Source organism: Rhopilema esculentum, chromosome 9 (genome assembly GCF_057945365.1).
Source record: "Rhopilema esculentum isolate cy_ngs chromosome 9, ASM5794536v1, whole genome shotgun sequence".
Lineage (NCBI taxonomy): Eukaryota > Metazoa > Cnidaria > Scyphozoa > Rhizostomeae > Rhizostomatidae > Rhopilema > Rhopilema esculentum.
Window position 1 is genome coordinate 7,662,917 of NC_142823.1, and position 25,734 is coordinate 7,688,650.

The 25,734-nt window shown below is 36.9% G+C and overlaps 1 protein-coding gene and 1 long non-coding RNA gene across 2 annotated transcripts; one reads left to right on the top strand and one right to left on the bottom strand.

Moving 5' to 3' along the window:
* Positions 1 to 828: 828 nt before the first annotated feature.
* Positions 829 to 24,524, top strand: LOC135688701 (UDP-glucose 4-epimerase). Its single transcript, XM_089109936.1, has 11 exons — positions 829 to 989; positions 2,767 to 2,898; positions 3,715 to 3,812; positions 5,057 to 5,170; positions 6,471 to 6,650; positions 7,753 to 7,830; positions 8,580 to 8,682; positions 11,667 to 11,752; positions 13,657 to 13,734; positions 17,810 to 17,924; positions 24,307 to 24,524. Exons 2-11 carry the CDS (start codon positions 2,778 to 2,780, stop codon positions 24,363 to 24,365), a joined length of 1,032 nt encoding a protein of 343 aa, XP_088966062.1. The 5' UTR covers positions 829 to 989; positions 2,767 to 2,777; the 3' UTR covers positions 24,366 to 24,524.
* On the bottom strand, positions 20,802 to 22,382 carry LOC148959580 (uncharacterized). The gene is made up of 4 exons (XR_016143992.1): positions 22,144 to 22,382; positions 21,913 to 22,017; positions 21,514 to 21,550; positions 20,802 to 21,022 (listed from the first exon to the last, which is right to left on the bottom strand). It is a non-coding gene; the product is annotated as an uncharacterized LOC148959580 (long non-coding RNA).
* Positions 24,525 to 25,734: the final 1,210 nt, after the last annotated feature.

The following is a 25,734-nucleotide window of genomic DNA, read 5'->3' on the forward strand; positions in this document are numbered from 1 at the left end:
TGGAGCAAGCAGAAAATTTTTGCGACCACGCCCTTTAGCATAGCTTAAATTCATTCATTCGTTCAAAATTTTAATTAATTTTAATTTTGTTACTTTTAATTAATTACGTGTTAAAACGGAATTCATTTCTTATGAGGCCCCTTAGACCTCAAGGCCCTGGGACAATTTGCCCCCTTGTCCCCTACTCGGCGGCTCTGCATGTATCCTGTATTTTCTTAGAGACTGTCCTTCTTTATAAGGTTCACTGTTTTTGTGCCGGAGAATATTCAATGAAATAAGCTGATTATTCAATGAAAGTTCGAATAAGCTGCTTAGAGAGCTTTAGAGAGAATTTACGGCGTTTTGGATAGGGGCATATTAGAGAGAGGGGGGGGGGGGGCTTTTCTAAAAGGCATCATGTTAGTGGCTGTTTATTCACGATTTTTCAACTTTGTAGTGTCACTTTGACATACTTTGACATAATGACAGCAAAAACTTTGTCAAAATGCTTCGCTCATTTTTTCCCGTTTTCGCTTTAAGTCATAGTTTGAAGGTTGGCATGATGGGGAGGGATAATCCAGCGTAGTACCTTATTCGAGGTTGGGGTTTGTTGGCGTTTTTTAATTTCTAGAGGCCAATTTTTAGGAAGATGAGGCCACGTAAATAAACCTCGTTTCTGGGATAGAAAGTGACACGAATCACGAGAGCGAAGGGTCATTTTTGAAATATCAAGCCTCAGGATAATCGGTATGATTTTACAAATTATTTTTCGCCATGAAAATTAAAGGAACTTTAGTCGAGGTTGGGGTTTGTTAGCGTTTTTTTTTAATTTCCAGAGGCCAATTTTAAGGAAGAGGCCATTTCTTGCACTGATAAGATCGTCTTTGCGTAAATTCCGACGACAAATCGGAAATGAGGCTACGTAAATAAACCTCGTTTCTGAGATAGAAAGTGACACGAATCACGAGAGCGAAGGGTCATTTTTGAAATTTCAAGCCTCAGGATAATCGGTATGATTTTACAAATTATTTTTCGCCGTGAAAATTAAAGGGACTTTAGGATATATGTTGTGATTATCGTATTTTTAATTCGTTTAGCCTTTTAAAAAGTTATTTGTATCTCAAAGTAGTACCTGTGTATATCTAGTATAAATGTGTGGGAAACTTAAGGAAAGAATCAATCTTAATGAACAAATTTATGAAAAAATATTGATCCTAACAGTGACTAAAAATACAACATGTCATAGCAATTGCAAGTTCTAAATTTTGATGGTCTTTTTCTTTTGCGATACGATGCTTAATTTTGAATTAAAAAGACCTTCCCATCAAAGGTATCGCAATCTTCTTCTGTAAGTTTGGTATAGGAACTTCTTTGCATGTTTTTGGTGCTTCTTGCAGCTGAGTATGTCAAATCTTATTTTGATGTATTACTTAATGTTATTTGTCATAGGAACTTCACTCTTGCTATTACTATTACTAAATTCTTTACAAATGGTTTTTTACAACAGTAATCAGCTGATAAGGCATATAGAAGGGTGGACAAATAAAGAAGATAGGCCTCTCCCTATTTTACAGGTGCCTCAATTGGCGACAAAGCTTAAAAAACTAAAACAACTATTTATGATATCTAATCATTATAAATCACTTCTTTAATAGACCCTCAGCACATAGACCGTAGTTTCAGGCACCGCGGAGCGTTGAGAAAAGTGGGGGGTCGAAAAAAGTGGGGGGCTAAAATCTTATAAAAAGAGGCTTTACTGGTAGTTAAGTACTAAATAGTGGGCATTTTTTGCAAAAATTTTTTGACAAAGCCCCCCCCCCCAGCCCCCCTGCTCCGCGGTTCCTGAGTTTGCAGGGCCTTGACTCAAGCTGGGCAAAAGCCACATTAGATACAATGGTGGTCTATCCTGTTTGCACTCCTATATTGGTCTATCCAGTGTAGCACAGAGTTTAACTTCTCTTAATCAAAACTGTCAATCATGACATTCAAAATTGGACATCTGTTTTTGCTCAAATGCCTTTGTTAGACGCATCTACTGAGCTAAAGACCATTATGGAAGATTTTACAATCAATTGCAGATCAACCACCTGCATCTATTGTAATTTTTTTATGTCATAGACACTTATTCTTGGAAAGAAAAGTGCTTGTGACTTAAAAAACATTTCACCTGTGGAATTTTGCTGAAAAATGGCCTACCTGATTCCTCTCCTCAGAGCTGTACGCTATACCCCAATTTCACTCTGCAACTTTTATTGTTTTGGAAAATGTTTCAATTTTTTTAAATGCTGCTGATAACTTACTGTCAGCAGATTTTATTGTGATTCTGTTTGTAAAAAATGTTAAGGATAACAACCTGACAGATCATAGCAATTTCTCATATTCTGGGGCTTGTCATATTTTTAACATGCACATCATAGAGGGCCATCTCTTAAACTCTAAAGTCCTATTTTTAGGTTTAAAGGAACAAGCAATGTTGGTAATGACATTTCTAAGTTTTTCAAACAATTTATTAATGGTTTACTTTGTTTTATTGTGTTCCTGAAAGCAGGGGAAAATCCAGGATTTTGAAAGTAAGAGAGCTCTGAGATGGTTTTCATGATCTGTCAGTCTAGGTCAGAATTCATTCCAAAATGTTCTCATTTCCTTTCCGAAGCAGTGGCTCCCCAGGCTCCTTGCTGGCCACATTCCTACCTTTCTTTTGTCCAAAAAGATCAATCTTCCACCTCAAACCATCACATTAACTTATATTTTGAATTTTGAATGCTTTTATGCACATGATTTTTACAGAATCAGAGATCATGGCAAAGAAAATACTAGTCACTGGAGGAGCTGGCTATGTGGGTAGTCATGTCCTGGTGGAATTGCTCCAGTGTGGTTATGAATGTGTTGTAGTCGATAATTTAGTCAATGCACATACAGGTAAGCCAACTTTCATTCATATGTACAGCAGTGTATGTTCTTCGCTAATATTGCAAATATAGCTAATAGTGGCCATTTTTTTAATAATTATTCACTAGGGTATCAAAAGTATTGCACCACTTTGTTCAAAATGGTGGCATTTTTGTCAACTTTTTGATGATACAAGATATTTGAATGCAAGAATTGGGTGAAATATGCATATTTTATAACAAATTTTGGCAGGAAAAGTTTGAAAATATTGATGAGGCGAGTCGCCACAAAATAATTACGGGAAAATGGTATTTGATCTTTTTAGAAAATTGTTGACCAAATTAGATGCAGCCACACAGCAGCTGTGAGAAGTCAAAAATTATTTCTTGTGAGTGTTTCAGTGGAAAAGAAACCAAGAAGTGGGTGACCAAAAAAAATTGATGTTGAAGGGGCTACCCCAATTCGTGACTACCAGTAAAAATATTGAAAATTGAAACTGTTAAAATATGTTTATTGCTGTTATTTTTTTAACAAGTGTTATAAAAAGAATGAAGTTTCAATTGATGACCGTTTCACTTCCGACCCATTCCTGTTGGCCACTTGAAAATACAACAAATTTGCATAACAATAGCTTTCGATCTTTCATGTGCCATTTCTCCTCCTTGGAGGTGGTGAAGTTAGTTTTCAATAATTTGCTAGTTAGTTAGGTTATCAACTAGCAAGAAGCAGTTTGGGTATTCTGTTACTGCTTTTTGTTTAAGATAGCTATTCAAATATATATTTAGCTAGCTAAAAAAATGAAAATTTCTTTTTAATTTGAATTCCTTAAGTATAATTTTATTTCAGAAAGTATTACAAGAGTCAAAGAATTATCTGGAAAGAATGTCACCTTTCAGCAATGTAATCTTCTAGATAAAGATGGTCTTGATAAATTATTTGAACAGGTAAGTTTTCTAAATGTTGATTTTACAGTGTATAGTCTATTAACCTTTTTACTGTTTAAAGAAAACATTACATTTCAGCTTGAACTATACCTTGGTGTGTAATACCTTCTGTTGTATATTGTGTTTTAATTTCAATAAAACAATGTTGTACAATTGCATTATATATATAATAAGGACAATAGCAGTATTCACGGTTAAGCGCACATCTTTAGAAAGTGTGCACGCTGTTGATTTGATTTAAAGTCCCTTATAAATTTCATCTGAAACTCTTTTCTAACACTGAAGTTCACCAATATTTGATAAAAGTCTTTTCTGAGCCATAGAAATGACTTTACAAACAAGGCCTCACAAATAATTTTACTTATCTGAAAGACTTTCTAGTAGCAAGCACCTAGAGCGCCTTCTACATTCAATATCCTCCTCCTTCTACATTCTACCTCCTCCGCTATTAAACCATAACAATCCCTGCTCACTGCCTTTCAATATCTTAAGAAGCTTCCACTTTTTACTTACCCCACTCAAAGTCACACTACCTCTCACATTTATCTTGCATTTTGACCAAGGGTGTAAACCTTTGCCTGCTAACTAGCATAACCAAAAGTGATTAACTTTCACTTATTTGTACTTTGAGAAATTTTGTTTTTGTCAAAGCCTTTAACCCTGTACACCTGGTCTAATTCAATCAAGAAGTTGCCATATTGCATACTAACTGAGAAGTCCATAAAGAAGCCAGCTGTGACCAGTGGCGTAGCTTGTCCTTTCAGACAAGGAGGATAGAGGGTCATCAAGAGTGAAATTTACAGAAAAAACAATAGATAGAGATATTTTTATGTGCTATTTCACCTAACGTTAGGGAATTTTACCCACAAACTAAGGATTTTTGGACCAGCTGACCAACTCGCAAAGAATTGGGGGCATTACACCCCCTAATAGCTACACCCCTGCTGGCAAAGCCACAAACTTGGACTTTCAGTTATTCATCATTTTGAAATTTAGTTTTTGTATATACATTTTGAAATTGATTCTTCTGAATTTTTATTCACAATTTAATTTCTATCATTATTTCTATCTTTCTATCTACTTTTATTCATGAAAATATTAGCTTTCACTTTGTAAATATAAATCTTTTATTGGTAACAGCTGTCTAATTTGCTGAAAAAAAGTAACTTATATAAACATGAAAAATTATTATCATATGAAATAACACGTTTAATCTGATGAGAATCTCTTTTTGATTTTTGTAGAACTCCTTTTATGCTGTTGTTCATTGTGCTGGCCTCAAGGCTGTTGGGGAGTCAGTTGAAATTCCACTTGAATATTACCATAACAATGTAACAGGGACAATTTATCTATTACAGGTTTGTGGTTTGCAGTTTTTCATTCATCAATGTTTTTGCTTGTTTATAAATAAATCTTTTCCAACTATTAGAGTTTTTACTGCTTGTATTCATCTCTGCTAGTGGTAATAAGTTTATGTTGATTCAAATGCAATTTCAAAGCAGGTATAACCATCAAAATATCCCCCTTTAATAAAAATAGGATGTTTTTTTGTTTTGACTTTCTCCTGCTCAGTTTTATTGAAAGCATTTTAGCTATTTGATATTTATTGTTGCTACTGATGCAAATAAAAGCAACAGAAGAAGAAACATAAACAAATAACCAGTCTTTGCCTTGTCTGATGAGTCTTCAGCTAGATGCTTGTGATTGGCTACGATGGTCCTGCTGTAGCTCATCACACAAACGTTTATGCTAGAAACACGGCAAGCAACCATGAAAATAATCCAATAACGAAAGCTATTTTATTTTTAAAATGTACTTGTGTCCTTAAATTTTGTTCACAATTTTGTGAAACCCTTATAAAAGGAAATAACCCAAGGATATTGACATTTCTAATGTTCATAAACTGTTACTATGCATCAACAAAAAAATTTCTACAACTGAATCTCCAGTGAGAGTGGTTTATTAACTTGTTCGAAAATGATAGATCTATGCAAATTTTTTTCAATACTTATTCCTGCTAGATCAGTTCAGTTCAGTTTTATTTTAAATCTAGCAAGTTCACATTAATCCAAGTTTAAAAAGTATAAACAATGTAAAAGGAATATTTGATAATGATATTTAAATTACAGAACAAATACAGAATAGAGAAACAAACTATTATTATACACAGGGAATTATTGAAAGGGGGAAAATCTCACGGTATATTGTAAACTAATCGAGGAAAGAGAGCACCACCTAGTAAATAAGATGCATCAACTTTCTGGGATTAAATGTTGAAAGTTGTGAATTACCTAATTATATCTAATTATTATTGAAGACATCTCCTGAAGAGTGAGTTACTCACGAAAAAAGGCTTGTAGAGATAAATCATGTAGTCTTATTTTCTTTAATTCTATGATATATCACGCTCTACGTGCTAACGGATTTAGCACTATGCTACGGAAGTATCAAAAGACTAATTTCTAATTATTATCGTATATTTTAAGTTATTTATAAACATAGTTTTACGCTGTAACATATGCACTTTTAATAAGCACTTAATTTTGTGATTGTTGAATTGTAATTAGGTAATAGGCCATCTGGGCCTAGATACCATTTAGTAAAAAGTTATTTGCTTCCTGTGCTAAGATTTTTCCAACTGTTTTTCTGATTTAACAGTGTATGCAGAAACACAATGTCTTTAACCTGGTGTTTTCATCATCTGCAACTGTTTATGGAAAGTCGCAGTACCTCCCATTGGACGAGAACCACCCAACGGGAATAGGTATCACAAACCCGTATGGACAAACGAAATTCTTCATTGAGCAGATAATCAAGGATGTGGCAGCAACAAACAAGGTATTTTGAAAACTGATTTCATTTGACTGGTATGTGATGCAAAAAATTATTTTAGCTGAAATAATAGTAAAGATTTGGCAGATTATTAAGTTATAAAAAATTATGAAATGTAGAGAAAATAACTTTACAATAGCATTTGAAAATAAATGTCATATTTTTCATTTTCATTTCATTTTGAAATTATTTATCCACGGTAGCCCTGTCAGTCATAATGACTGAACTTTAGGGGGCCGTGCCAGTAACTTACAGAATAAAAATCTACTTAAACTCAAAATTAGAATTGGCGGCTGATTACAATCCTAAAAAAGTTATTAATAATATGTAATAGCCTATTAAGAAAAGGTAAAGAGGTAGCTTGCTTGGTTTCACGGCACAATTGAGCGAACATCGTTGGGCTCAGCCCGCACGCAAGGCAACTGAATTGTTCCTTTTACTGTATTCAAGGACTTCCTATCTCATCTTAGATTTTAGATTGTTAGCACCATCATATAATTGTATTTTCTGTACAATCTTCAGGTAAAACTGGTGCAATATGTGTACCGTTTTCCTCTTAAAAGCCGCCCCCCCTCCTAAAACCGGTGCAATACGTGAACCGTTTTCCTCTTAAAAGCCCCCAAAGAAAAACCTTCAAAAAACTTGACTGTCAAAAACAGTTTAGGAATAATGTTTATAATCAATTACTATATTTTGAATCAAGTCTAGCACTTTAGTAAAAACATTTTTCCAAACGTTAACTCAAAATGCGTGTAATTTGTTTAATTTTGAGTTGATTCCAGATTTTGGCTCCATGAAATGCGAACGCCTTTTGCCCCTAACAACTTCTCATTAATGGTACTTGCATGTCAGTTTTGGCATTAGGCTAGTAATATTGCGTCAAGTATATCTCATAAACGAATGCGAGAGATAATCAAGAGCAAGATTGTTATCATTAGACCAATGTACAATCGTTGCTGTCTCTCTTCTAATCATATGCGTGTTTCTGTTTGATGATTTTTAAATGAAATCTGAAGGAAAGTATAAAAAGATTTCGAGTTAATGATTTTTAGCTTATGCATGTGTGCTAGGGAAGGTTTATGTTGAAGTTACCAACGTTTTATTTCAGGCGTGGAATACCATTCTTCTGCGCTACTTCAACCCAGTGGGTGCCCATAAATCAGGAAGAATTGGCGAGGATCCACAGGTAAATGTACTTGCATGCTAATTTATGCATGTGTGTGTAAATGTTTAATCAAGATTCGTAATTTATGTGTACGCATTGTTAATTGATTCATGTATGTTCGTGCGAAAATTTGCTCTTCACGTAGAGATGTGCTAATTTTCCAAATTATTTTTCATCAATTCTTTTATATAATAAGTGTTTACCCTACAAGTATTAGGTGATAAAGTTCTGACAGACAGAGCCATAAAACTCCCGTGAAGTTCATTAATTTCAGAAATTTGTTGTCCTGTGTTCCAGGTTTATAAGGCCTTATGATTGAGAAAATTGGAAAACGGTGATTTTTCTGAATTCGAAGTTTTTTGCCCGGCTTATTTTATCTATTGCTCAAAGATTTTCAGTAATTGCATTCGATGGTTTTTGATGAGTCAGGCTGGCAGTTCGTACAAGTTTTCTTATCAAAGATGCCCCCCCTTAACGTATCGAATGGTTCATGTACCCTGGTTTATGGGTTTGCTGGAACCAACGTGAGCGTTTTTAGTTTTTTTTCTCATTCCAAATATTTCTTTTGCGCTAAAGATCTTTTCCTGGCGGACATGAAGAATCCGGAGAGACATCATGTTTTGCTAGATGTCATATTTTTAGGAGAGCGTTCCCTGACCTTAGACGACCGGTGATTAGTTCGTGCAGTCAAAAAACTCCTCGACGTGTATGACAGGAGGCTAATCGGATTATCGGAATTGGATTCCTTACCTACGCCCTTTTTCTTGCAGGGAACACCAAATAACTTAATGCCATACATCAATCAAGTAGCCGTTGGCAGAAGGACGCACTTGAATGTGTTTGGCAATGATTATGAAACAAAAGACGGAACTGGTATGTGTTTTAGCACTCAAGTGATCTTCTACAGAGCTGTGTCCCCAGTGTATCCCTATTCTTATACCCCCCCCCCCCTCCTCTGTTGTAAGTACCAACTATGACAAATTCGAAATTCAAAATATACTTTCTTATTAGCCCTGTTTTAAAACAAGCAACTCTCGAACGCTGTTAGGGGTATTGTTCCAGTTTTTGACACCAGAAATATAGAAACTTCGTTTTGCATATTCTAACCTAACTCCGGGGATTTGAAAATCTTTATAATTTCTCGTTCTATGCTCTTAAATCAGGGATCCTTCAGTGAAATTATAACAAAGATTGTCGGGACAGAGGTCATGTAAAATTTTGTATGACCTCTGTCCCGACAATCCTAATTATCTGTCCCATACAATCCTAATTCATCGGATTTTATCCTAATCCGTTTCAGTGCTTCATAATTCATCGGATTCTATCCTATTCCTTCACATTATACCGGATTGTATCCTAATCAATCAGCTTTTGTCATAGGAAGTTTATAAATTCGGGTTTGCGAGATGATCCAAGGCTCGAGCGCTTAAGAATTGTATATGAAAACCGAAAATACCAGGAAATCCGATGAATTAAGATTTAAGAATCCAGTTTAAAGATTCGAATAGGGTTGTGGTTTGCGCCGTTTTTCAACTTGGATTAAACAGGATTTGTTGGGCCATTTGTTTCATAGAATACGGCTTCCAAACTATGGTTTTAATATGCGATGAAAGACGATTAGCACATTTGTTTCTTGAAGCAAATTCACTCTTGTTTCTTATGCTTTTAGTGGCCCCAGGCAAATTTAATTGATCTTGAGTATTGTTTAAAGGTAAAAGAAATATTTCAAAATGTGTCTTAAAAGCCAAAACAGAACGACAAATTATATTCTTACCTCCAAAAGCCGTATGACTACTGTGATACGAAGCTGTTTAAGTATTTCTGTTAAGGCAACAGGTGCCTTAGGCTCCCAAGCATGATACATAGACACTGCAAGTCAAGTCTCAAACGCCCGTCTTCTGTTTTTTCACCGATCGCTGAGCCCAATATTTTAGAAGTTTGTGATTCTGAGTCTGAAATTATTCTTAAAACCGTTCTTAAGAAGAAATATCAAGTTTTCGCTGTTGTCTTCATCACGAACATTGGTAGAAAGGAAGCATTCTAGCGCAATACAAATTTGACGAATGTTCCTCGAATTTTTTTCGTGATATCACGCTTGTTATGTTTTATCAAATAACAGATAGATAGATAATTTATATGATATATATAATATAATATAAAATACAGATAGATAAAATAGATGAAAAATGAAAGTATTGGTGAATTTCGAGCCTGGCCATTTTTGCTATTTTATTCTTAAATTTTACCATAAGTAAAATCTTATATTCTTTTACATCTATGTTTATGAAATGTGTTTAATACAGTTTCGATACTTGCTGAAAGAGATTTACAGAATCAAAAAATTCACTCCGCAATTTCCAGACTTTAGCTTTATTGGTGAGATTTTTGAAACAAGAGATGGTCAACAGGATATTCGAAATAAGAACACCCATGGCCTCCAAATGCCAGGAAAACTTCTTATTCTTTAGAAAATGTAAGATTTTTGGTACAAAGCTTTGGTAAACATTTCCATATTCTAGGGTTTCAATTTTTGCAATTGTAAGAAAACTTGTTGATTGTGTAATTTCGCAATCTTCTTGGGTGTGAAATTTCTAGATTAGGTTTTAATTGACTTTTTATTATTTATGACCTTATTCTTACAAAATACCTTCAATTTTTCTGATAATGGACATAAGTTAGTTTTTACATGGCTCTTAGACCCCGTTTACACTGTGCCGGATAAATTTTATCCGCATCAAAAATTAGTTCACCTAGGAAAGTGGATTAAATTAGTTCGGATAGCTATGTGGTACAGTGTAAACGCTTTTATCCGGATAAATTTTATCCACATTGTATCTTGCTCGAAAGCGATTGGCTATTTCATCCAATTTAGTTTTCACTGTCTCCCAATCAAGACCTTTCGCCATCTTGGCTGCCTTGCTGTCGATATATACTCGTGTTAAAAGTGCAGTATCTTGCCAGTCCACGTACAATTGGCATCCTTGCCAGCTTTTCCTACTTTCGTAGCTAGTTCAGTGTCATTTTGTTTCAAGAGCAAACTATTAAAACAAACTAGGCCTAATTTGTATTGACAATATCTTTGATTTGTTCTTAAAGAGAAGCAGATGATTCTGAAGAGAGAATGAATTCTTTTTACATTAGCGGAAATTTTGTTATTATTTTGTTGCCCAGAGAAGACTTCATTTTGGGCGTTCTGTGTATGATTTAGGTCATGTGACTGCCATTATCCGGCACAGTGTAAACGGAAGGGCAAAGTGGACAAAATTTGTGCGGCACAGTGTAAACGCAAATCAATCCGAACAAGTTTTACGCAGATAAATTTTATCCGGCACAGTGTAAACGGGCGGTATGGACGATATTAAAGAGTGGGTTAACACCCAGAATTATGGTATCCTGAAAAGTAGGTGTAGTGACAGGGTTTGTTGGAGGACCATGGTTAGCAACCTAAGGATCACGTAGGAATACCGAAAACATATTCATATACCATAAATACGTTATCATACAACGAAATTATTTTTTCATACTTTTGTCCCCCATGGCGCCTCATAATCTCGCCCCGAATTAAAAAGAATTTGAAACACGAGATAATTTGACCCACAGGAATTTAGGCCCACAAAAGGTGCGTTTCAAGAATTAGGAAAACCACTAATATTTGATTGGCTGTTTAAACCGAGGTTGCTTTGTATGCTAAGGATCAGTTAGTCGAAAAAAACCGGGGGTATGTGCCGTCTGCAACGCCTGAAATCTACCTTCGCTTGGTCCGAGGAGTCATACCTTTTTCGAAACAGTGTGGGGTTTGGGTTACCAATCAATTACCAATTTTGGATAATTATTATCGAAACATTTTTCTGTTTTAGGTGTGAGAGACTATATCCACGTGGTCGACTTAGCTCTTGGACACGTGTCTTCAGTGAAAAAGTTAGAGGAAAATTGTGGTTTCAAAGCAAGTATTCACGTTTTTTGTGTGCATTTACCTCAAATTTACAATAGGAAAGACACTTTGTGGCAAAGCTTAAACCCTCAGGATAAGGACACATAAGCTCAAAAACCCATTGACGGAACCTTGTGTTGACGGACGCATTCAAATCTCATTACTGAAGAAGGGGGTTTATTCAAAGCTAGATTTTTTTAGAGGGAGCTATCTCTCTCTTGCAGCCTGTCGATGCGACTAGGACTGTTAATGGCTCTGGCCTGTGTCTGATGGCAGTTCTCCATGCAGCGCTAATTTTGCAGTTGTCTGCAAGGATTTAACATCCATTTTTCTCCACTAAATATTCTATTCTGCTAGCCTTAGAAACTTCCATTCTCCTAGCTTACTTTTCACTAGACGCCGGCCGGAGGGGAGCGAGCCAGCGCGAACCTTGTTAACCCGAGCGACGCTCGAGCCGGTATCAGAAACTGTCAATTTTGCCTTTTTCCATAAAACTGCATTTGAATTTGTTAAGTGAGACCCGGCTTTCGCTTGTCCAAGTCCACTCTCTTGGCAGGTTAGGAATGTTCTCTAGCGGGCAAGAAACAGGTAAAGATATGCTCGCATTTCCATCCTGCCAATGCAATGACGTCGCCAGCCAATAAGCTCGGTGGGGGGGGGGGGGATTTACACTATCGAACACACCCTTTTTACCGTCAGAAAACGCCCTTTTACCAACAAGGAAGCCACTTTTTCCAAAGGAGAACGTCCATGACTAACTTTAGGTTACGTAAAGGCAGTTTGAAAATCATAGGATTACATCACAAAAAGTAAGCTGTCCAAATATTACCCCTTCCCCAACATTTTCTCATCGAATTTAGACCAAATACAAAATCGATCCTGCCGACAACTGGAGGGGGGCGTGTCCCCCAGTCCCCACCTTGGCGCCGCTACTGCATCCTGTTGCAGCGGCTGACCGAGGAATAATAAGTCTGTCTATCCTCGCCCTCTAGATGCTACCACAGGGCATCCCTGGTGATGGCTCCACAATGAGCCTTTTACAGATATTGTTTTTCAGTCCGGTAAGGGTGTCCAGGGACACCCTCCCCGTCCTTCTATAAGGAGTGGGGGGTGCCAGATTAGTCGCCAGCAACCCGTTCCATGAACAGGTAATATAAGATACATGGTTACCGGTAGCAGTCCATAGACAGACCTGACAGTCCGTCAGAATGAGATCTTCAAAGATAAAGAATGACTTCTTCAAAGACGTTGTAATTGGATTGGACGGGTTTATCAACCTCAAGCCCCTGAGCTCAGCCCATGATAAAAGCGTTAGGCAGCAACTGGTTACCTACGTCGTGAGATAAGGCACTTGGATTGAACAGCCAAATTACTCAGTTGAATTAAGCTTCCATCATTCAAAGTCCTTTGGTATTGTTTTAGAGCCAGTTAGTCATTCAACGTGCTTGGTTTTATATGGGTTAAATATAACGGGACCGTAGCGCCGTTCCTGTTATAATCAATGAGAATTAGTTATTAGAGGGATATTGGAGAAGAGGGCAAAGATAGCCGTTAATAACTGTTTCAAGGTATCTAAATCAATTGTATCAGAACCTGCGCAACTAATCATAAACTGGAGTGGTCCCCAATGAGAAGAATTTTCCTCTGACTCTCTCTAGTCCCAATTATGCCAAATATGGTGCTGATGCTATTTTATTTGTGGACTTTGGTTCAATGCTTTTTTTATCTAGATGTTTATCTATATGAATAATTTAAGCTGATTTTATTCTTATATTCAGCGAAAACGTGCGGTGGACCTGACCCTTCCTGTGGCATGGGCCCTGTGTATCAGTTTGTTGCCTGTCCCATCAATCCCCTGTGGGAAATTTTGCCGTCTACGACTCTGTATAAGCCGTTTCTGTTTCTCCTTCTTGCAGATTTACAACTTGGGAAGTGGCCATGGGTATAGTGTTTTAGAGATGGCAGCTGCGATGGAGAAGGCTAGTGGAAAAAAGGTAAGGACATTTTCAGTGGTAGATTCTGAACTGACAAAGATTGTCTCGCACCTGTGAGCTTCAAGCAACGTATTCGTGAACAATTCAACCGACTGTTATGTTTTGCGTCAAACTGAATCGGGTTTCTTTCAATCCTCAAGTTTATAGAGTCTTGATAATTCGTCTTCTGTTAATTGTAAGGTTTATATTTTGATTGATTAGATGATTGTCTCGTATTTTATGTATTTTTTATTTTTATTTCCTTCCTTCTTCTGTTAGTTTTGTCATATGTACTATTGTTTATATTTAATTTGAAAGTAAACCGTGTCTCGAACATCTGCCAAAAACCACTTTCTTTGATTCCCTTAAAGCCAGAATAATTTTCTACAGAAAACCCATTTTCTATTAACCAAACATTGTTCTGGGTCCTTATATGAACCTAATAAAATAATTATGAACCACTAGACTTGGGTATAAACAAGGGGGTGGGGTAATTTTCTACAAAACATGGTCTAACTTGAAGCAACCACAGAATAGTCAATAAGCTAAGATACCTTTACTAACATCGATGGACTTTATTATTGAATGGCATGTGTAAGTGTTCCCCCGTCTACCAGTCTCCAAAACTCAACGCAGGCTTAGGCCCAAACAGCTTTTCCATTGCATTTCCTATGCAATTATTTTCTCGCCTTAGTAGTTTGAATTAATCTGCTACCTAAGCTGGTCTATGTTCTACGCTAGACAAGGGTGTGCCTACCACTCTGTGTTGACGATCTTCCTGTTTTACCCCTCATGATTACCCTGGGTAAGACGCAAGTGGGTTACTACTGAAGCATTAACAAGGTAAACACTGTTAAGTAAACAAAGTCAGATGAGTCGTCTGCGTGATCTTCCTAATTTCGAACAAAAGATCGTTCGTAAAAACCCGTCTTTGGACAACTTTTTCTTTCCCTTGAAATTTTTGGCCGGTAACTGGATATTTTCTTCATGAAAGCAGAAAATATTGGAGGGGCCAGACATCTTGACTATAAACATACCTATACGTTTCTTCTTGTTTTTGGCATGCAAAGAAATATTTTGTAAAGACAAAACCTTTTAACAACTGAATAGATATCTATGAACAAGTGTTTGTAAGAATAAATATATGTGTTATGTTTTCAATGTATGTACTACGGAAGGTAACACAAAGTCCGAAATAAGCAAGATCAGGGGCGATATCTTACATTTGTGAGACACTGGGTCCCATCTGTACCCGACATTGGTCCCATCTGTACCCGACATTGGTTCCATCTGTACCCGACATTGGTCCCATCTGTACCCGACATTGGTCCCTTCTGTACCCGACATTGGTCCCATCTGTACCCGACATTGGTTCCATCTGTACCCGACATTGGTCCCATCTGTACCCGACATTGGTCCCATCTGTACCCGACATTGGTCCCATCTGTACCCGACATTGGTCCCATCTGTACCCGACATTGGTCCCATCTGTACCCGACATTGGTCCCACCTTTCACAGACATTTGTCCCATCTGTACCCGACATTAGTTCCATCTTTACCCGACATTAGTAACGGTACAAAATTGGAACATTTTTGGAACACACTGAAGCTTTTCGTCTGACACTTCTCAGAGTAAAATACGTCAGAATAAGGTTTGAAAATGTGAAGAGCTAGAAAGTCTAGTTGTAGATCGAAATAGGCCAATCAGAAAAGCGAGCATATTGTATGTACGGTAAAAATAGCTTTAAGAACGATCACGATATACAGGTGCTCTTTCTCATCGCGGCCTTGATATCTTTTCAAATGGTTGGAAGAAGTGTAAAAGGACAGAATTTCGTTAAGGAAACTTTTGCTTGTTTGCTGTTTGAATTTCATTTGCGTGCTTGACTTTTGTTAGCACCTTGGCCAATTTCCATGTAACAGCCTGTCTTGTGATCAGCTCCTTTGTTCTGTTTTGTATAACTGTCCTAATTATCTTAATTGCTGTTGAGTAAAATATTTGTTGGCTTTTGTGAGTAATTCAGTCGTTTAATTTAGTCGCTAAGGTTTAGACGTGATTTCAGATGTTCGGATAGCCGTTGTTATTTCAAGAAGTTTGAAGCATACCAGTTTTGCCGAAGTGACCCGTTTAGTCGTTGTTGAATTAGATGAAACTATAGGAACCGTCGAGCCAAGAAATCAGAACACGCTTATTGAATTTTGTACTTTCTTTTACTGCCGAATCTGCGAACACAAGCCTGTAAAACCCTCGTAAACTCAGTGATTTTACATTGGTGACCACGACGTGACCGGAGAAATTGGTAAAAAAGAAAGCTGGTATTTTAGAAGAAATATGTCGAATTTTAAGCGTAGAAATGACTTGCTATATTTGCGTGCAACAGACGGTCGTCCAGTCTGCAACTACTGTAAAATGGTTGGACATGTTGTCAAGTACTGTCGCAGTCGCCCGTTTATTCATCCACCAAAAGCTTATCGCACGAATGGATTTCCTCGTTGGTTTTCTACCAAATTTAGCCGATATAACGACGCACAATTTGAGGAAGAATTCCAGCACATCTGCAAACTAATTGAAAACTTGAAATGTATTTTACGTCAAGTAGAAGAGATAATGCACAGAAAAAGGGAAAATGTTGCGAGACAAGATAGGGGACAAAAAAGGTTTGAATTTGAAAATAATGAAATCGCACCCAATGAACAGGAAGATTGTGTCATGCCAGAACAGTCGATTTATAAAGGAGATGCAAATAGGGGAGGCAGCTATTACCAAAGAGCAGGGGAAGCAAACAAGATTGTCAGGAAACATAGCACGCCAAGCGGTACCAAACAATTTTGGAATGGAGTCACTTGAAGCAAGCGAGGACGCTTGTCCTTGAAGGGGAGAGTTATGTAAAAGGACAGAATTTCGTTAAGGAAACTTTTGCTTGTTTGCTGTTTGAATTTCATTTGCGTGCTTGACTTTTGTTAGCACCTTGGCCAATTTCCATGTAACAGCCTGTCTTGTGATCAGCTCCTTTGTTCTGTTTTGTATAACTGTCCTAATTATCTTAATTGCTGTTGAGTAAAATATTTGTTGGCTTTTGTGAGTAATTCAGTCGTTTAATTTAGTCGCTAAGGTTTAGACGTGATTTCAGATGTTCGGATAGCCGTTGTTATTTCAAGAAGTTTGAAGCATACCAGTTTTGCCGAAGTGACCCGTTTAGTCGTTGTTGAATTAGATGAAACTATAGGAACCGTCGAGCCAAGAAATCAGAACACGCTTATTGAATTTTGTACTTTCTTTTACTGCCGAATCTGCGAACACAAGCCTGTAAAACCCTCGTAAACTCAGTGATTTTACAGAAGCTCCTATAGAGATTTTATCATTATTCTGTGATCCAACTGATGCACACTTTGAACGCATTCTCAGCAGTGTGCCCAAGCGTTTCAATGGAAGCCATCAGCCTATTAACACTAATTCATGGCTTGTAAGCTTACATCGTTAACTTGAAACAGGCATTCAAGTTCACTTAAATCTTCAATGTAATGTCTTTTGGTTTTGTAAAGTGCTGATGGCGATACCTGGTGATGTGGATTGGCTTACCCGTTCCTTGTAAAAACAATACAACAATAGGCTGGAGCTAATGGAACATTGCTGGGTTATTAATCAGGATAGCACGTAGTGTTCTGGCTGATTTGTTACCGCCTACTGCCCACTGTAAAAACTAAACAGCAATACGATGTTTATGTGTCGCTGGTTTCTCTGACCCCCCGCCTCCGATTTCTTTCTTTGTTCTTTTGTTCGAGCCGTTCTTTTTCCCGCTAGATTTTAAATAAGTTTAAACACAGGGAAACAACATGATAGATCAACAGCTAGAACCCAAATGTTGCACTAGATGCTGCATCCTTTTGCCACCCACCGAAATTCGGCGTGCAAATCCGTGCATCATATCTTCTCTGAATCAGACTGTTTGCTAATAAGTAGAAATAAGCCATTATTTTCTAAAAGGGGCGTTTTCCATTCTGTTAAGAATCAAAAGACGAATGTTCGCATATTTTAGCATTTTGTCTAGTTTCTTTTTTGTGGTTTTCTTAAAGATATTTCTTCTTCATCCCCAGATTCCTTACAAGATCGTCCCGCGGAGGGCCGGTGACCTGCCTGCAATATATGCTGACTCCTCACTCGCACTAAAAGAGCTGGGGTGGAAAACAGAACGAGGCCTTGACGAGATGTGTGAGTATTTACACCGAGTATTTACACTGAGTAACAGTTTTGCATTATTGTCGTTATTAGCAAAGGTATTTTACCATTTATTGATAGAAATTATTCGCAAATCAAGATAAAGTGCACAGTTAAAGTGCTGTGAGGAAGTACACCCTGGCTAGGCTATAAGAACATTTAGCTTCTCTAAAGCCAAGTAATATTTACATTTTTTTTAAAGGAATACTGTAAATTTTATCCAGCCTTGATTTTTCTCCGGTATCGGGGACCATTGGGAAGTTTAAAATAATGATTGGATTGTGGTGCCACTGCCCACGTCACAACCTTCGGATGCCTGAAAAAAAGAACTGCAAGATAAATTTCAACGTTAACTATTAAAGCAATATTAAGACCCCGTTTAAACTACAGAAAGAAGAACGGAACTCTTGGTTCCATTTATCTTTGAACACGATGTCACATTTTTTCATCGCGTTTACACTTAAGTAAAAAGAACGGAACTTGCGTGTGGAACATGCGCATTGGCGCGGGAATGACGCCCGACATTTTCAGAACCAAGAACCAAACTAGCACGGAACCAAGATGCTTTGTGTAAACGCAAGGCCTATCGTCGCTTTTTTAGGCACGGAACCAAGGATTTTCGTTCTTTTTTCTGTAGTGTAAACGGGTTTAGTGAAACGAAAATTGAGCATTGTTGTGTACGATTTGTTCACTAATAAATCTACCAAACGGCTAGCGTGTCATTTCCAACTTGCGTCGCGTCTTATTTTACGTGCAGAGAACAAGGAGCCAGAGAAAAGACTAAATTTACATGCATTTATACAAAAATTAATTGATAAAGCTATGACAACAGTTGTAGGCGAAAACAAATGGAAGGAAGGGTTAGGCAGTTAATGATAATGCGATGAATAGATGAGACTAGCTCCCCTACGAAGCCCGCTACGCGGGCTTGCCAGTGACCCTACGGTAGAGTACATAGATTAGCCTCGGCAAAGACAAGAATTCTGTCGAAGCCCTCAATGAGCATGCAGATTAGCCTCGGAAAAGACAAGAGGTGTATCAACCTCGATTTGAAAAAAATTGGCTCCGCATAGGTCACGTGATAAAAAAATTACTCGCACTCCTGTGACTATCGCTAGTCAGGGGGTCGCCTGAAATAGAGAAGGGGTAGAGGCTCCCCCCTTCCTAGCGATAGTCACAGGAGTGCGAGTAATTTTTTTATCACGTGACCTATGCGGAGCCAATTTTTTTCAAATCGAGGTTGATACACCTCTTGTCTTTTCCGAGGCTAATCTGCATGCTCATTGAGGGCTTCGACAGAATTCTTGTCTTTGCCGAGGCTAATCTATGTACTCTACCGTAGGGTCACTGGCAAGCCCGCGTAGCGGGCTTCGTAGGGGAGCTAGTCTTCCGTTAATTGAAAGTTGCTTCAAAACTTTGCAAGCCCAGGTCTATTCGTGTTCCTCGTTTGAATATTTTAATGGGTGTCCCCCTAAGTCTCCTGTTTTAATTTTCCATAACATTTCATGGTAAGACTTCCCAACTTTACTTATCTGTTTACTCCTCTGACAAATCAAATTAAAATTGAATCTATCCTGAAAATCAAAGTAAAAAAACAATGCCCTCCTACATTCTTTCAATTTAATAAGGAATGCGAGCAAAAAGTGTAATATCATACAGCAAGCAGGCAAGCACATTCTAAACATGACAGAAGACAAACATAATTAATCCAATCCATAGTCACGCCTACTGTGAGTAGCATATACTATTGGCAAGAGCAGCAAATAATTGCTCGAGGACAAAGTATTATTTACTTGCAGCAACAACCCTATTGAGATAAGAGCTTCTTTTCTGTAGGAGGATAATGCTTATTACCTTGATTGTAATTCAGTAAATTCTTTTAGAAAAGTAAACCTAAACTTAATTACTTGCTGGCTCCAGATACCCATACTTGCGAAATTCCTAATAGAATCAATCCAATGAGTAGTTCCTCGATTATTAAGATTATCAATTAGCAATAGAAACACGTTCGCGGCGAGTCTAACGACTCTATTTAGCAACCGGTTTTTAGTGTAATTTCACCCAAATAAGCAGAAAGCCATTTAAAATGGTTTCTAGAATGATTCATTTACAATTCCGAAAATGATACAGGCACAATCTACAGTAACAATCCAGCTTCCTTTCAGCACAAAACCACGAAAAGAGGCAAAAATTCACCGTTAGCGGCAGGGGTCTAGCAGTAAGCAACCGGTTTTTAGTGTAATTTCATCAAATTAAGCATAAAATCATTTGAATATGGTCTTGTTAAGGGACGAATACAACAAATCCATTTTCCTTGAAGGAAAAAATTTCATGGGTTAATCCTATAATTTCTCCTATTTAGCCAGAATCAAATTTTCAAGTTTTCCAATCATACACTCTTAGCCCTCGTCGACTTATAGGGCGCTTATAAATATTTTCTAAGGCCATTCTTAAAGCTGTAATGTTCATTTTGAATCCAACGTGAATATCTTTATCATAGCATTTCGTTCAATTCTTGTTCACTTGTGATGTTGTTTTAAGATATAATTTCGGGCCACCTTCAAAGTTCCTCTGTTTATTTTGAATCAAACATTAAAGTTTTCCAACTATAAATTCCTGTTAGCCGTTATTGGTCCATGGTGCTCGTTTAGATATATATCATCTAAAAATTTCTTAAGAATTGAAATTCCTAAATATTTATGCCGATTCATAAAGGAATTAATGACTCCTCTTCTAAACTCCAAAGAGTTATAGAGTTATTATGCAGTTCTATACATTTGAGGTCCACATATCATATCTTCGTCACAATTAGCTTTTGAAACACTGCAGGAACAAAGCAGTTAAGAAATAGAAAGATAAAAAACAGCCAAGTTTCGTGCATCAGAAAGGAATCTTACTCTAACAACAAATTAACAAAATACAATTTACGGACAACAGCTGATCTATATAACTTTAGTCCTTTTCTCCACAGTCAAGTTTTTTCTTGTTTCATCATTTGATTTAACGCCAGCATAAATGCCATCAATTTCGTTTCGAAGGTCCGAGAATCACGTCAGCGTCGTAATTATTGCTTGAAATGCTCTTTGATCTAGCTGAAGAACAAAAAGAATAATGAAGATGTTATTCCATGGTTAACGAAAGCACGTTTTAAGGAAATCGATAGTCACAATGCTTTGTAAAAATTTCAGAAAAACTGTTCGCCTCGAGAGCCTAGCCAGCCCTTTAAGCGGCCGGTTTTTAGTGTAATTTCATCAAATTAAGCATAAAATCATTTGAAATTGTTGTTGTTAAGAGAGCAATGCAGCAAATCCATTTTCCTTGAAGGACAAAACTACAAAGAGGTAAAATATTAAGAGAAACACATTCGCGGCGAGTCTAGTGACTCCTTTAGCAAACGGTTTTTAGTGTAATTTCACCCAAATAAGCAGAAAGTCATTTAAAATGGTTTCTAGAATGATTCATTTACAATTCCGAAAATGCTCTCAAAGCTAGAAATAATTTTAACTTAAGAGGAAATAAAATCCTATTCTTCTCGGTGGAAAGCTCACAGAAAAAACTGAAATTTTAATCAAAAAATACTCACTTGTTGTACCAAAAAGTCAGCGAATCCGATCGTTTATCTACAAAAAAGGATGGCGGTTAGGAAAAGTTGCTGCAAAGGGTTCTCGTTAGGCATAAAAAGTTAGGGGCTGGCATTACATAATTCGCATTACAACGGGTTTCCTATGAAAATAAAATCTTCTTGCATCAAACAGCAGGAAAAATCTACCACGATTCTTCATACTTTGATTGCTATAAAGCAAATTCAGTTTCCTTTTAGCACAAAACCACGAGAAGAGGTAAAAATTCGCCGTTCGGGGCGGGGGTCTAGCAGTAAGCGGCTGGTATTTAAAGGCCGGTTTTTAGTGGAATCTCATCGAAATGAGCACAAAATCATTTGAAATAAGTAATATCGAAAACACGTAAGAAGAACAACGCTTACTTGTATTCGCATGCCATCGATTCTGATGCCAGTTTAGAACCGGAACAGCCAGCAGCCATCGCAAAACCAAATATCAGGTAGCAGCGCGTGTACCGTACGTAGCTACTAAAACGAAGAAAAGGAAGATTGTCAAAAGCACGAATTACATGGCTCTGGCAAACGAAATAAGAAACGGGGTTCAATCGTCGATCAATAAAAAACCAGTTGATAAAAAAAGCCAAGGAGACTCACCCGAGATCGAGAACACCCAGCACGATTGACTACTGGAGCTGTAGCTGTAGCTGTAGCTGTAACACACGACACGACCGTCGGCGACCGCTTCGAGTTCGAAAAGGAATGCCAACCAGCAGTGCACGAAGATTTATCATCCAATTCCAAATCACCTAAATTATCGGCACACAGTAGATTCTTTGTGGAAAGCGAAACGAATTTGAAAAGCCTCCGTTCAAATTGAAGGGTTGCTGTTGGAAGGAGTTTTGAAATCTTTTGTAGAGAGCAGGAGAAAAAAGGGAGAAATAACCTATAGAAACACGGGACAAAGACCACGGAGAGCACTAATCGTGATCGCGAGATTTTGGAACGAACCCGGGAGAAAACCGTTAATATCTCAAAAACGGAAGCGAAAATACGAAAAAGCGGACCTTATGTTTGAGCCTCGAGGATCTAGGATTCAGATGAAAAAATAATTTTGAAAATCTGCCGAGCGGTTTTGGCTCAAAACCGTTTGAATCGCGGGGCGGTGTGGATCTTTTGTTCGGGGTTGATTTGCATATCCGAATATTAGTTATAGTGAAGAAAGATGGGATTAGCGCGTTGTAATTAGTGATGTACTTTGATTGTTACGGGGCTGTGAAAGAAGCACGCCAAGGAAGAGTGACTGGAATGAATGAATATAATGGGCCTAGCATAAAAATACAAATATTGTTACTATAAAGAGTCTAATTTGCACAAAATTTTAGTGTGTTTTTAGGAGCAATCACAACAGGAATAGTTCTTGTATCTTTGGGTTTAGTTCGAATATTAAATCAGATGTCAGAACAACTACAATTTTCTCGTGGTTGTTTCGATATCTCTACTTTTCTTCGTGACTCTTTCTGAAATGATAATTTCTTGCAATGCTGGCACCATGTTTTCAATCAGGGTTAGAGCTAGGCAGTGTAAGTTTTGTAAATGTTTACATTAGACCACAAGAAATATACTTTTGGATACACGTAATGAAAATGGCAGTATATTCAAGCGGAAGCCCCGAGTGTCCCAGACTGCTTTAGAGAATCTCAAGCGTATAACAGTATTTCAGTTAACAGGATTCTGCGAACCAGACTTATCATTGTGAATTAAATTTATACACTCATTTTTTAATAAAAAACTGGCTATAAGAAACGAGAAGTGTGTAAAGTTTGCTACTGATACATAATTGTAAAACTTCTGACACCATTTGTTGTTTGAGCGATTGACCGAGCGAATAAATGACACGTTTTGACACACAAAATCGATTCCGTTCATTCCATCCAAAGCTAAGACGTTCTTTTATACAATACTAAAAGTTAGGTACCAAACAGTCTTTCACAAGCACTGTTACGCCATTAAATTATTTGAATATATATGAAACGAAACCTCGGCCTTCCACTCGGGTTGAATGCCATCAGCCCTCTCTTAGCCTTTTAATCCATGGCCGTTCTGTGTGTGTGTGCGAGTGTCTACAAGTTTGATAGCAGTGGCCTTTCGCAAGCACCACGCTTCTCTCTAACTAACTCTGTTTCTCCTTACTCTACTTTATATAACAGCATTACAATATAGCAAACTAACATCAATAATTGCCGGTGTTATTGTCGGTATCTATCGTGCAATACGTAAATGAACTAGTAGGAGGTGTAAAAGGACATATAAAATATGACGTTGCCCCAAAACATGAAAAACTAACACGCGACCAACTAATATATCCTAAACAAGGAGAAACATGAACAATTATAAGCATAAAGGCAAGACTGACCTAAAATGAAATAAGTACCTTTATTACAACTGTATAGTCAGAAAAAATTAAGGAACTTCAGTACTCAGAGCAAAAAAATTAAGAAACTACTAAATCGTGATAAAACTAAGAACAACGAAATTTTGTAAAATCCAAGAACATGATTGCCCTGTTGGCCTAAAAGTTAAGGCACAAGAGATAGAAATATACTTTCCACATCAGAAGGGAAGGGAATCTCTCGACGTGATAAAAAAGGTCACGAACATTTTATAACATCATTTATGACATCATAATTAAGAAACTCTTAAGAAACAATGAGTGTTGAAATTTCCAGAATATTAAGAAACTGGAGTACTCAACATCGAACTTTGTTTCTTTTTAAAAACGAGTTTCAACATATTTGAAACGTTATTGTCTTTTTACAGGTGAAGATAGTTGGCGATGGCAAAGTAACAACCCAATGGGATACTCAAAAACCGACTGATAATTCTGGCAGTACAGATGGTTTATAAAACAATTAATACATTTAGTCTAATTTTGAAATGATTATAATTATAGCTTTCAGGGCAAACTTTTGTCAGTGTTGCTTTTTGCAAACATTGAAAAAATCTTGAACTGAATTGATATATTGTGGGAACTGGAAGCTCGTTGTTTTTGTTTTCTTGTTTCTGGTGTTGAATGTGAAAAACCACAGAGAGAGTGGAAAATACATTGATATGAGATAAAAGTAACGACAGTTATTATTAAAAAGTTATCTTTACAGCCAACTCTTTTCTTTTCTAAATTACAACGTCATAATCCCATTTAATGACCATAAATTAAACCTCGTTGCCATAAAAATGCCTATAAAGCCACGTAATCTACCACAAACCAACTAACTGCATCATAAAGATATGTAAACGATCATGAAATTTTATATAGAATAGGCTGTTTCTTCATGTATGATATGGGAAGGTTATATTGGAGATAGAGTTGTGAGGGTGTCCCTTTTAGTCGAAAAGAACCGGTCTAGAAGATAGATTTTGCATAGCGAGAAAAAGCCCAGAACGAGCAAAATTGATACACCATGGATGATATAGTAATTGCTAGAATATGCCATTTCAAAATTTGCTCATTATGATTTATATAGTACATTTAAAAATAGTTAAAACTTTTAAAAAGATATTTCACCTAACCTTATAGAGTTTACAGTTTTAAAAGAGTTTTTATGAAAGTCCAGTCCGATGTCTGTTTTGCTAATGTAATGCGGGTGGTAGTTAACTCCGAAATTCAACACAAACTTATTGTTATTTTAACAATTAATAAACTAAAGTACAATCATTTTTTATAACAAACAAAGGTCGATGTTGATTACTCCAGTTTCTTAATGTTCTGGAAATTTCAATACCCATTGTTTCTTAAGAGTTTCTTAATTATGATGTCATGAATGATGTTATGAAATGTGCGTGACCTTTTTTTAACACGTCAAGAGATTCCCTTCCCTTCTGATGTGGTAAGTATGTTTTTATCCCTTATGTCTTAAATTCTAGGCCAACAGGGCAATCATGTTCTTGGATTTTACAAAATTTCGTTGTTCTCAGTTTTATCACGATTAATAGTTTCTTAACTTTTTTGCTTCGAGTACTGGAGTTTCTTAATTTTTTCTGACTGTCCAGTACTCGTTTCTTACAGCCAGTTTCTTATAAAAGAATCAGTGTAATCAACTTTCGTCCTTTTTATAACCTATAGGCCAAAACGGTTGGTAACAAAAAGAAAAACTATAAATATATTTTTTGTCAATACAAAACCCATTCAACGCTGGTGTTTTTAATTTCTTACGCAAGTATGTCGCAAACAAGATGCAGTATCGGATT